Source organism: Crocodylus siamensis, chromosome 7, assembly GCF_052110815.1.
Source record: "Crocodylus siamensis isolate JL-2025a chromosome 7, ASM5211081v1, whole genome shotgun sequence".
In the NCBI taxonomy this organism is placed as follows: Eukaryota; Metazoa; Chordata; order Crocodylia; family Crocodylidae; genus Crocodylus; species Crocodylus siamensis.
In genome coordinates this window covers 26,346,097-26,359,640 of record NC_143401.1, presented here as the reverse complement: position 1 = coordinate 26,359,640, position 13,544 = coordinate 26,346,097, and the positions used below count along the sequence as shown (strand labels likewise).

Here is a 13,544-nt window from a genome sequence, read left to right as displayed (position 1 = left end):
TATTTGTACAAATGCAGTTTTATTTTGTTTTAACAGAACAAAGGAACAAAGTTGAAAATATTAGAATATACAACACATTTTGGTTTATAAACAAAGTTCTCTAGTGGTAAAACATTTCTAACCAACATTCAAGGTCATTTTCAAATTTTTGCTTCATTGTAGGTCTGAGGACCAATAGTGTTCAAGAAAGCACAAATTGCATAAGGTGTACAGTATCTCAGCTCCTAGAAAACAGTTCCTCTAAGAACACAGATAGCAAACATTCTGAAGAAATATCAAAAGCAAACATTAATCAACTCTTCCCCACACATTCCTTAAAACAAAGAGTGATCTTTGGCATAAACCATTATGTATTTAAAGGCATTAGTAATATTGCATTAATATCAATCAAGCAACTAAACAGTGATGCTAGAACTCTCACAGAGATGCCTGAATTATAGGGGATTTAAAACAAAATACAGGAAGACTAGTCAGAAGACCATCAAGGGTGTCTCTTCCCTGTTCAGTGTTGTTTACTGTTAAATACAAATTACTACATTACAATAGGGTTAAGAGTCTGATATAAACCAACCAAAGCAAGATACTGGGGTTAAGGCTCTGACTCACTCCACCCTTCTGTTGAAGGTAGTTACTGAAGAAATCCAAGAAAGGATCCTAAGTACTGTGTGTTCTGTAATACCCAGACAAAAGCAGTGAAATAAGGATGAACAAGTGCTTTCTCTTGCTAAGGTCATTGAGGCAGCTTATAATGTAGTTCAAATATCTGAATTTCCCTTTTAGAAAATAGTACAAAGGAGAGAGAAAAATTGGTAAGGGTACAGTAAATGTAGCAGACAGACATAAAAGGTGTCTGTTCCTATACCACTTCCTCTCCTTTGGGCTGTTGACTGTATCTAAATCAATGTTCATCAGCAAGGGCACTTGCTTACTGGTGGATTGGGCATGAGGCATTTGTCATTCTTTTCCAAATGGAAACTAAGGTGCCATTATGCTGTCAATGCTGGTATGCATAATAAACTTGCAAGTATTCTTTGCAAATACATAATGGCCCTTTCTGACTAACAAGTGTTAGTAACTTGTTTTTCCTTTTTTAAATGCCAAAAGAATACAATTATAGAGCAGCTATCATGATCATGTTGAAAAAGCAGTCATGTAGCATTATGGTAGCATAAAAATAGCTATTTCTTAATATAAGGGAATAAAGACAATTTGATTCTATTAGTTACCAGCAGGACTGGGGATATAGGATTGCAGTCTATAAAATAAGTTGTACGGCCCAGTTTTGGAAAAAAAAAAACCTCTCAAGAGATTTATACGCCAACAGACTGCATGAGACTCGCCCTCCCTTTGCTCAGCCTGGAAAATGCCAGTATGGTGCTAGTCCATCATGGAGTTCAGGGCAGGGAGCAAAGCATTATGGAAACTTTGCATTATCTTTCCACCTGCCCTCTCTGCCTTGGATGACTAGAATACTCAGATTTCAATGGCGAGGAGCTAGCATACATTTATTTTCTATTCAAGCACTTTGCCCATACAAGGTTGCTTTGAATACTGACAGATTCATCTAGCCCAGTGGACTCCACATTTTCAGCTCAATACTCTACCAAAGGGGATGGCAAGAAGAGCTCCTTAATTTTTAAGGCCTCTGAAACTGGAAAGGTTAAGCTATCACCCAAGTGCTACAAATCTCCATTGCCAATCATTTCAGTATAACACAGTTCAGATTCCAGATTGCCTGCTAGTGGCAACAGGAAGTATATGAATACAGCTGGCCTAGGGTATTGTAGCTAGGCAAAAAAGTAGCAGCCTAAGAGATTATTTTAGCAATGGGATTCCTTCCCCCCCACCAGCAAAAAAAAGGGATCATTCACATGAAAACTAACTTGATTACACACCTCTCAATGCTTTTGCATTATGCAAGAACAGCTAGCTAAAAACTTACTGCAAAGCTAATTTGTTTATGTCACTGCCAATTTTTCCACATCCCCTCTCCCCAAAACAGCTAAGTAACATTGTTAGTGTTCCGGACTTCCAATTCCAGGGAAAGTGAGGTCCATGTTTCATACCACCCCATGGAAACTACTGCAATACACAGTGCATAAATGAAGTGTGTTTCTGGGATTATAGAAGCCATGAAGAGATATCTTCAAAAGCAAGTAAAATAAAAAGCTATCACCATCTTGGAAGCAATTGTGAGATGTTGGATACCAAATGCTTTCCAAAAACTTAAAATGCATATTCCTCTTTTTTGCCCTCAAAATGGGACACTGGCACAAGCTAATTTTAAGCCCATGTTTACAACACTGTTCGCTGGTAAAAATTCTCTGCTGCTTCAAAAAAAAAAAAAAAAGGCATTTATGTTACAGGATACAATACTATGTGATGGCGGTTTACTGATACCAGGGAGTCTTTCTAACCCAGCGAAGGGTGAATCCAGCATCTGTTCTAATCTTAATAGATGCTGCTTCTGCTTCTCTCACGGTCTCCTTTACAGATTGCATAAGGTTCTGGGCATTATGAACCAACATTTCAGTAGCCTGTAGAGAAAGGGAAGGAGTTATTGTTTCAGTTTCTTAAAGAGTGGATAGTAGAACAGTATTCACATTCAGGCAAGCAACTCCTTATTCAGTAGCATGAAATTTACACTCAGGCTAGGAACTCTCAGTAGGAACACTATGCTAGGTCATTCTGGCCTATGAAAGTTTCACGATACCATGTCAAATGTAAAACATCTGTTCCCAGCTGTGCAAGTCCAATCACTCTAAGCATCAAATAAGTCTCTGGCACTTTCCAATTCTTCACAGTCTGCTACTGAAAAATCTAAGAAAAGCTAATGAATGAGAAAAAGCTGATTGATTTGTAGCTCCTGAAAATGTTTTTAGAAAGCCTGCAAATATTCTATAACCAAAATAACAGTTCACAGGATGAAGGTGCTGATTATTAAAAGGGGCGCTCTAACAGTATTTTCAATGATTGGCCAATTAGTTTTTTTTAAACTGGTACTACTTAGCCACCAGAGGGCACCAGTGAATACTCTCTCAGACTGGTGGTTCTAAACTTTTTTAGATTCAAGGCAACCCTCAGCTCTTAGCTTTCAATCTTGACTACAGAAAAATAAGAGCACAATTCTTCTGCTGCAGAGAACTCAAGATGACCACAACAGGTCAGAATGGGTTTGACGCAACAGATTCCTATACAAAATCTCTGGGTTTATCCTGTAAGTCAAGGGTGTCCAGTTGGGTGGTCCACCCAGCCACTGCTGCTCCCATTGCTCCAATTAAAGCAGCTGGGGTCTCTGGGGCAGACAGAACAGTGGGAGGCCCTGGTGAGCTTGCCATCTGTGTGGTAACAGCATCAGGGGAGTGGGGACACTGTCTCCATGCAGTGAGGGAAAAATTGCCACATCATGGTGGTAGAAGGAGAGAGAGGTAATTGCCAGCATGGAAGTACACAGGGGGCTTATGCTTATTGCACAGCATAAGTGTGCATCCTGGGGCCCATGACATGTGTAACATGCAGCCCCTGGCCACACTCCCATTGGAGAGCCTTGTTGCAAATCATATGGAGGTTTCTGCACACCTAACAGTGATATACTGCACAACCTGCTGCACCCTTAAAAGGACCTCACTGTACCCCAAGACTGAGAATCAGTCAGCAACTCTGCTTACTAATAGGTCTGATTATCTAACAAAACTGATTATATACAGAACACACACCCAATCCCCTTCACAGGGGTCTACATTACAATCAATTTTCACTGCTCTTACCTGTTCTGACTCTTCATCACTGATGTTAGTTCTGCCCAGCATGGTAGCTTTGACAGTAGAGAGGATTTTGAGTTGTGTACTGATGGTTGGAATTCGCTCACAGACCTAAGGGGTAGGAAATACAATGCATCACCTCAGTTTAACTTTAACCATTGGATATCCCAACGTTGCTGACTACCTCCGCCCCTCCAACCTGCTGGTTTTCTACCAATGGATAGAAGTAGACACGCACAGGCCTAATGCCACTAAGAACTTAATTTCTAATGATTGTTTGGCTCGTGACAAGCCTGGGCAATTGTTCAAACAATGGGAACACGGAGTGATGTTTCTCATTTGCTCCAAACAGTCCCTCTAGGGTTTGTTCCATCAAGAATGGAGGGTGTGGTTTTTTACTCTAACAACTCTAGCTGTGGCCTACTGTCAGATTATGAAAAAGCTCTAGCATGTTTTATAGCATTGCTCATATACTGTGACATGACTAGGACACCTACATGGGCATTAAAAACAGTACAGACATGCCTCCATAGTATGGAATTTTCAGTGTCTCTTTTGGACACCGACACCCTTCTCCTTTTTGTAAATAAAGCCAGATCTTGCAAAAAAGGGCTCACTGCACTGGAGTTGAGGAAAGTGAAACTTTCCAAGCTTTAGCCTTAAAACTGAACCAACCTGGGAGTGGGAGCTAAGGAGACAGAGCAAACTTTGAACCTGTGGGATGAAAAGAGCAGGATGGAAGAAGGCAAGAGCTTCATGCATATTTCAAGGTTAGATTGAATTACCTGCAAGAGGTTGGTTCGAATACGTTTGTCAGTGCACTGTTTTGCCACCTCCTTGGCCAGTCGAGTTACTTCATCTGATGCTTTTGCAATATCCTTCGCACACTGAATAAGGGCACGCTTGGTCCCACTGCCACCTCTCACAAGGCGGGACATCTCTGCCATTAGCAGAGCCATTCTTTTGGCAGCAGCAATGATGTCATTACCCTGCAGAGAACAAACATAATGGTGTTATACAATTGCAGTGTTAATCCAAAAATTGCAGAAAAGTAAACCACACCTGAGCTGTCCTCTACATTTACTTCTCTCAAGTGAAGGAAGAACAATTAATGTTTACCCAAAAGAAGAAGAAAAGAAAAGGCTTCAGGAAGAGCACTGAAGATATGTTTAAATTATTTGTGGAATACTTTCTTTGACACTTAGTGAAACAACTGAACAATGGGAAAAGGAGCACTGACTTGTTAGTTTGTTCACTGAGTAGAAGTGACTATTCTGCTGTCAAGATTTTAAGATGAAGTGTGTTAAGTGTTAGACATTCCTAATTTCCTCTATAAAAGCAGCATTATTAAAAATAGTGCCAAGAAAAGAACATATGTTAAACCAAACAGCACCAATTAACTGAAGCTTAATAATAAACACTGAATACTTTAATATAAAAATGTTAAATGATATCAGAAACTGAGTCACGAATGTATCAGCTGCACTGCCCTACTGCACTACTGATTCTATAGTATCTATAGAAGACAGCAGGAAAAGGATTTACAATGTATGCAAGATTTGTCACTTAAGTTCACATTCTCAAATAGAAGCATCTTTAAATAATTTTTCTTTTAAATTGCTCTTTGCCAGTTTCATCATAAAAAGCTAAATGTATCTGAATTCTAAGCCAAAAAAGCTCCAATAGATTAGCTTTTAATGCATAAAGAACTTTCTTAAAGACAGTCCCTTAAGAGTGAGCATTTTTTTTTAAGGGGAAAGGGTTTCTTGTTTGCTTTTAAATTAGGAACTTACAGTGAAATACTTTTGAAAATTACTTGTAATGGGTGAAAGTAACATGTAAAGCAGAATGCATTTCATCATCTATTCCAAAGATGAAGCCTGGAGTAAGAATTCAGACCAAGTCAATCAGTTGTTAGTATAGTCAGATTCATGTATCTATAAAATGTTAGCAATACGTGAAATACTAAGTGCTATGAATTATTCATGTGTGGTTAAGTGAATGAAGTATTAGCAGTGAGCTGAGGAATAAGAATGCAATTCTCTACATACAATTCTTTCTTCAGCACAAAGCAGGTCATTCTGAGATCAAGAAAGTCTGTAGCAAAAAGTACACACTGGGCACATCGACATGTTCATTAATACATTGTAATTATAGCACATGTTCAGTACCTGTAATGACAGATACTAACAATGCACCAGGATCTATGCTACTGTGCATTACTGCAAACTAATGGTTAAAGTGCAGTAGACTAAGTCTGCGCATTAGCACAGGTTTTGCCCACTGAGCTAACACACGGTAGAATTAGTCTACTGTGCTCAAAGTGTCCCGTGTAGAAGCGCCCATTGAAAATCTGATTGAGCCAATATCTTCCCTCCTCATTGTGGATGTACCTCCAGAGTTTGGTGCTATTAAATTTAAGGACATCCAAAACATGACACTGAAGGTTACAAAGATGTTGGGCGATATAAAAAGATGGGTTGCTTGTTACCATGAACAGCTTCCTAATCCAATGGCTGGCCCAGTTCTAACAAAAGAGAGAACTGACCTAATACACTTTTTTCTATTCAGTCATGTAGAAAAATAAAGCAGTTAGAAACATTTAATAATTACACTTATGAAGCCCCCTAACAAGTTACTCAGCTCTAGAATCTGAAAAGGACAAGAGAGTGGGAATATTTTGTTTTAAAGCTCTTTCCATGGAAAAGAAAAGAAAAGATCACATATACATACCTAGCCTCAGTTACTGGACCCCAACAAACCTACATGTTGTAGCATGCCAGTTCCAAAAAAAAAAAAAGGTGACCAGCCCTGCAAACACTTATTTGTGTTTTAATGCAATGACAGAGTATGTGTCAATGTCTGAACCGCAGCTTAGACTTCCACTGGTACCATATAAACATAGTCTGAATTCAGCAATTAATGCATTCAGTGCAGCTTCTTTAAAGAGTTCTCTCATCAAGGCCAGCATTTGCATTACAGCCAAGTGCACATCAGCGGGCAGTCCTTGATAATGCTGCCATACAAAGCCATTCCTTGTCCATATATATTTTAGTTGAAGCCACTGATAGAGGCAAAGCAAAATAGACATGTTAAATGACTTCTTGAATGATGTATATTCAGTTATAATCTGAAGTCATTGAGAAACCAAATCATGGCTTCACAGGTGGTCAGAAAAAAACAATGTAAAAGGTTTTTTACACTGCCATTTACAGAAAGATAGGCAGAGGCAAAGGGTAAGGAAGCCTTTTGGTATTAAGTGACCCAAATCAAGCCTTAATCTAGCATTGACAAACAGACCTAACAAACTTGTGAAGCCACTTTCAATCCTTAAAATGAAGTGCAGACAAACTTATTCACTCAGACTCATGGGACCCAGCAAGGAGCAAGAGTGATGCAAATGTGTCAACGTTCCACATGGCTTGGATGCACACAGACCAGTTGCCCGTGGGAAACTGAGTACCTTACTAGACCACTTGGTTGCTTCCCGATGTAGAGACTGAGCAGCGGCCAGAATGGGCTGGTTAACGGGCTGATTGCTTGGTATTAACAGCAGCTCAGGCTCGTAATCATCTTCAATGTCAGAAGGGAGGGTGAATTCAGCATCATCTGCATCATCCTCCTCATCTATATCTACACCAGCCTCAGTGGCTTCATTAACCCCAGTCACATCAGGCTTTGCAGGTGGTAGGGAGGGTGGAGAAACAGGGACAGTTAGTATGAGAAGCAGAATTTGGTAAAAGAGCATGAACTGAGCTGGTTTAGTAACCAAACATCCTCTTAGGAAACGACAGGATGACTGAAAGTGAGGAGGAGGAATGGCATGAATCCAAGGATCAACAGAAAGGGAACAAACGTTTTACCTGTGAATCAACATTACTAAAAAAGTAAAAAGAGAAAAGTTACAATGGCTTGAAAGGTGTGAGCACACACTCTTATCCATTTACTAGGTTTACACAAAAACCGAAATTTCGGAACACTTTCCAGATATGAAAACGGTAGCATAAATGGGTTTTAAAAACAACCTATGACACAAAAAGAAGCATGCACTGGAAACAAGGAGCTGGGACTGATGGAGATGAAAGGCTTTGTTGCTCACGTGGATACTGGTTCACATAAGGATGACCAAAAGAGATAAGAATAGGGTCAGGTAATACCAATGCTAGAAGCTGTTCTGTTAATTAAGAGCAAATAAATTGCAAGAATTAAAATGGAAGTGTCTCAGGATTTGCAGAAAACCAACAAAAAGGGTTATGACAAGGAAAGGTGAGACTTGTGGTAAATTAAGTTAGGAGGGTTGTAATTATTAACAGACCAAAAAAGTAATTAATAAAACAACACAGTTAATAAAATCTTTTTAAAATTAGAAAAAAGGACCATATTGTTTTGCCACAATGTTACATTCATTGCTTCCTTTTTCTTTAAATAAGGATTCAAGCCAAATGAAGTCTAGATCATATGATACAGGGATGAAATAATGTCAGCACAGCATGGTGTTGTTTGCTTGAAAAGTAAGCATAGCCAAAATGTCCAAGACCATTTTATTATACAAACTTACTAATCACATTTCTTAGGCTGTAGGCAAAGACTGGAACAAATCAAAGAGTGCTCATCAAGGAGGTATGTATTTTTTGCTGTGCCATAGAACCATCCCTTTTAGGAAAAAAATTCACCAGGAAAAAAAAAACTTTGAAAGGGACAAACTACATCTAGTACATGGCTAATTCAAAGTAAGAAAATAAACAAACAGAAGTCTTAATCTGATGAAGGATATCTTACATGTATCACACAATACAAATCCTTCTGAAGTTGGCCTTCCTACTTCTTTCTGCTGAAGCCTAATTGAGTTAAAAACCCTAATGCCCCATCAGGAAGTGGTTAGAAGTGCCGTGTTGGTCTAATGGGGACAAAAGGACATTCTAAAAAAAATGAGAAGTTGCCTAACTTCAGAATCTTACAAAGATGAGTATCAAAACTCCAGGTAAAAAAATAGCTCAGACACCCCTCCATATACAGATATAAGCATGTAAACTCAGACACTTCGAAAAATAAGATGAAAGATTGGCTTGTTACACCAAGGGCTCGCCACCCTTTGGCAAACTTATCAGATTTGAGGGTAGTTGGATCTTTTTTCATAATCTCTCAAGTTGCATACTTGATCCTCAGTGGGAAGGTGACCCTTGTGGCTGCAAAGCCCTTGTTTTTTAATAGCTTCCTTGAAAGCACTACTGAACCCAGAGCAAGAAAAAAATCCAAAAATAGTACCTTGGACATGTACTAGGGTCAATAAATCATTGCCATTTCCTGCAGCTGTACTCACAGCTGGGAGACCTTCCTTTTTTCCTTTTTGTTTTGGTTTGAGTGACTTTTTGACGTTACCTAAACACTGCTGTATACCAAGAACACCAAGTTTGACTCATGTTAATTACAGGACAAGTTGCAAGTTTAGTGAATTTTGAAGCTCTGGTGTTGTGCTCTGGAAGGTAAACATTTTAGGTGTTTTACTTGATGTCTAAGTTACATATGCCAAGCAAACTTTTTTAGTACATATCATGTTTTATCAGCTTTAGAATCCAGAGCACTAAGCACTTGGTTTTTTGTTTTTAAAAGAAAGAGGATGTTGCAAACCACTAACGTTCAAAACTACCGTTCATAATGATTGCCAAATTAAAAGAGGATGGATTTTCAGCTAAAACATGCACAGACTTTATTCACTGAAGCAAGTAGAAACTCAATCAGTCCTTTCACTCAAAGAGCCGTTCTACTTTAAAAAGTGTTTCCAAAATAGGTCTGGAAGGTTCAACGTTTGTTACAAGTGTATATTTCTTCATTTTGCCAGCAAAGTAGGTTTTGCTAAATCAGTGTTGAAAACCTGTTAGAGCCTGGCCTGCCAGTTACATCTGTGGCCTACTGAAGAATAAACAGTGGAAGTTTAATTCCCCCGCCCCTAAATATAGCAAACAAAGTGACTCAGCAAACTGTGCCTTCCCCAGAAAAGTTTAACTGCTACAAAATGCCCCAAAGTGGTTTTGTGCTGATCCATATCCTGGAGACAGATGGCTTATGCCAAGAGTTAAACCAATGAGATACCTGCAAGTCATCCCAACTAAAGGCCTGACTGATTTCTATAATTCGCACACAAACCACCTGAAATTGATTTAATATAGTCCCCGTTTTCCCCAGCATAGAACAACTAAAATGTTGATAGTTCTATGTTAACCAGGACTGAAGGACCACAAATACAAGAGCGAGCCTGAATGCAAGTGCAGGTTTACATACAGTGTGGTGCATCACAGCACCCCCTAGACATATAGGAATGAGGCAGCTGTTCTACTGCATGTTTCAGAGATGAAGAGATTCTCATTGCTCCTGTTGATATGATTTAACAGTTAAACCAGCGGAGGGGGCTAATTAGGAATCAAAATCCCAATTTAGTTCATAGTCCATGTCCCCTCACTTCTGAAGCAGCTCTTCTGCATTCTCAGTACAGCAAGCTGCAGATTCTGTAACAGCTATGTTTTCATATAACACACACAACTATCATTGCAATAGACCTTTTATTTAATTATATATCTATTTATTTTCTTTAGCCCCAACACATACCCTTTCAGTGCCTTCTAGAATTTAGTAGTGAAAATGTAGTACCCTATAATAAAAGCAGTCAGTATACAGTGGAAGGTTTTTGCAACTGGGTGAGGAAAGCAGGAGGAGCTTCTGGAACTGACAAGTTATAGAAGGCACTTTTGCTTTGTGGGACAGGCACATTAACTTTGGATATTAAAATGCTCAACAGCAAACTAGTTAATAATACTTCTGTTGAAATTCACATCATTAGTCTTCAAAAATCAACACCCAACAAGAGCTGTAAGTACTGTTTCTTACCACCATTGTTTAGGGATTTGCACACATACTGCTTTGAGGCCTTGTATGGAAATTGCATCACCTCCATAAAGGCCAGAAAAATGGAAGTCTAATCTGCAGCACAGTTCTGTGGCAAATATCCATCTGTAGAGTTGTGACATATATAGAATCTCAACCAACCTCCATGCTCAGGCTGTGAAAAAAAACATGTCAACAGCTGGCTTTGGACATTTAGCCCAACCACTCGCCAGGGGCAATTATACAGTCCAAGATCTTTAACTGGGGGTTCCAGAGAAACACCCTTCCTACATTAGTTGGCTAGAGGTAGCAAACAGTAGAAACAAGCTCACATATATGCTTCACTTCTTACCTTGCTGGACCATTTTCGGGCTTCATCATGTAGCTGCCTAGCAGCCATCATCATGGGTTGATTAATCACTTCTCCAGCCTTCTGCTCTGGGAACTCTTCATCCTTCTCTTCTGGAGGAGGTGGTCTGGGTGGGGGAACTTCACCCTCAGGAAGGGGTGGTTTCGGAGGAGCAAGTTCATCAGTTAGCTAAGCATTAAACACAGGGGTATGTTCAGTACATTTGAAACTATATGGTGTCATGTCAATGGACATGTGGAGAATTCATGCTTTCTCCTTGTTTTTATAAAGTTCAGCACTGCAAGGAGATTATTAATAGCATTTTATTCCTTTACACACTGAATGCAGGACCACTAATTTTGTGGTGTAGCTGGTCAAATACAACTACTTCATTCAAAAGACAAACAGATTAGCCAAGTAAATTATTTCAGTTTGGTCAGAATCAATAACACTCTTACATTAAACATTAATATTTGTCCTGGAATTGTGGCAGCTGCTTAGTTGTAAGATAGATGTAGAGTAATAGCAAGGGACCCTACTCTGAAAGGCTGTTGCACAATGTATGTGACCAGAGACATGCATAGATTCAAAGGATTCTTTTTGTGGGGCAGTGAAAGAGCAATGGGCAGAAAAGCCTGCATTATTTTCCCATAGGTCACCTTCTGGAGTATTATTTTACACTAGATTAGGCTTTAAGTAACTCATGTCAGAGGAGAGAAATAAGGGATTGAAAACGTGAAATAGTGGGTAAAACCAAACACTTTTTTTCTTCCGTGAAAACCAAGTGAGATCATGATATTTCTGTTTGAATGGTCAAAAAAAAAAAGTACAACTGGTGTGAAAGAACACATGTAGTAAATTACTTGATTTCCTGTTGAAAGATTTCCTGCTCTAATTTAACAAAGGAATTAACATGTCAGCTACATCCTTTTCAAGTTCGAGTTCCAAATGCACTTAAAGGTCTTGGTAATAGGCTATAAAGCTAACACTGGAGTAGAGTTAGAGACTGCCCCTCTCCAATCTGCTTCAAGAAAAATTGTGCTTTTTGAGTCTGCTCCAAAGCCCAGCAAAATCCTAAGTGCTTCATTCTTAACCTAATTACATCAAGGTCTAAAACTAGTGCCACCAAAAGTTATTTTAAGTAAAAACTGAAGTCTAGCTGCACAGCAGCATGACTGTACTTAATATGAGCCTGATAATTTTCATTGTCACTACACGTAATCAATACTTTGCCAATACAACTTGAATGTATCATTACTGATAAATTACAGGACACTTACATGAAGCTGCTCAAGGTCTGGTGGAGGAGGGGGGAAATCAGGTTCTTGAGGCTGGAAGGCTTCCCTGACTTTTGCTACAGCTCCCAGAATCCTATATCCAGAATCCAGAAAGCTCTTCTGCAAACCTGAACAGATGATCCAATTATTAATCGAGTCTGCATAACCCACCCTGCCAACTGACTGACAGACCACAACTTCAGTATTTTCATTCTACAAAACACCTGGCTGTTCAGGTAACTTTAAAAATATGTTGCCTAAGGGCATTTAATAATTGCCAGAACTATATCCAGAAGTTTTTAATTTTTAATATGTTCATTCTGGCTGAGTAGGAATCCACTTTGAGTACCTCCAGTTACAAAAAACAATACTTTGTCATCCTAAAGAAAATGCTACACATAGTCCTCAGCAGCCACTTATAAATAATCCACCATGACAAAGATCAAGAACAGCTATGAAGGAGCTTTTATCTAACAGATCAAGTATCAAATTAGGTGGCTGAACCTTGAATTCAATGAAGGTTTTTTCACTAAATTTAAGCAGCAGGTTCCAGTACTAAGTGGTACAAATCTTAAATCCACCACACAACAATGCAGGACCTGAAAGGATGCATGTTCTGAAATTACAATGGCTACATCTTTCTCCTAGCCTACACTAGTACTTCAAAAGTATTGAGTAGAAAAAATACTTGAGCTCTACTCTTTTTTTAATGCTTACCTGGATCAGAAATGTTCCCCGCTACAGCTTTAGCATCCATTACCATTGGCGATATAGTTTTGCTGAGGTCATCAGAGGCTGCCTTAACAGCTTCCCGGAATTTGGGATCCTCCGAATTTTCAACCTCCCGTTTTGCTACCAGTAAGATCCGATTGGCCCTCCGAGCAATGCTGGTGGCACCGGCTACGAGCATCTGAGGTTGGATATTAGCCATTGCAACTTTACATTTATCAAGGTCTTTCTTGATGGCTTCTTCTGATGCATCCAACAGAGACTTGGTATCAATTGCTTCATCCACCAACCCTAAGACAAAAATTAATGTTTCTCTTTCATGCGTAGAAAAGCAAATGGATATTTAGGGCTCTAGAGATTGTAAATATTTGGACATATTCTCTCTCCTGGATGGTTAAGTTCCTTTACATACAGATTCTAGATGAAGGTGACTCCAAACCATGAAGTGTGGCAGAGAACATAACATTCAGTAATGCAAAGATGGAGCATTTATCTTCTTTATTTATAATGACAAATGAGTTTTCTAGCCACTGCCATAGGTCACCCAGA

At 39.1% G+C, this 13,544-nt stretch overlaps 1 protein-coding gene across 4 annotated transcripts in view; it reads right to left on the bottom strand.

The window, feature by feature from the left end:
• The window catches only part of VCL (vinculin), a 106,758-nt gene continuing 93,214 nt past the window's right edge, over window positions 1-13,544 (bottom strand). For 3 of the 4 annotated variants that reach the window (XM_090058636.1, XM_090058633.1, XM_090058634.1), the window contains exons 16-21: window positions 12,984-13,286; window positions 12,270-12,394; window positions 10,993-11,178; window positions 4,547-4,750; window positions 3,768-3,872; window positions 1-2,537 (exon numbers count right to left, since the gene is read on the bottom strand). In XM_090058636.1, coding sequence (XP_089914762.1) covers window positions 2,391-2,537; window positions 3,768-3,872; window positions 4,547-4,750; window positions 10,993-11,178; window positions 12,270-12,394; window positions 12,984-13,286 — 1,070 coding nt within the window. In that variant the 3' untranslated portion in view covers window positions 1-2,390. Of the gene's footprint in view, window positions 2,538-3,767; window positions 3,873-4,546; window positions 4,751-7,224; window positions 7,438-10,992; window positions 11,179-12,269; window positions 12,395-12,983; window positions 13,287-13,544 lie in introns of all 4 variants that reach the window. The other variant, XM_090058637.1, reaches the window with a different exon arrangement.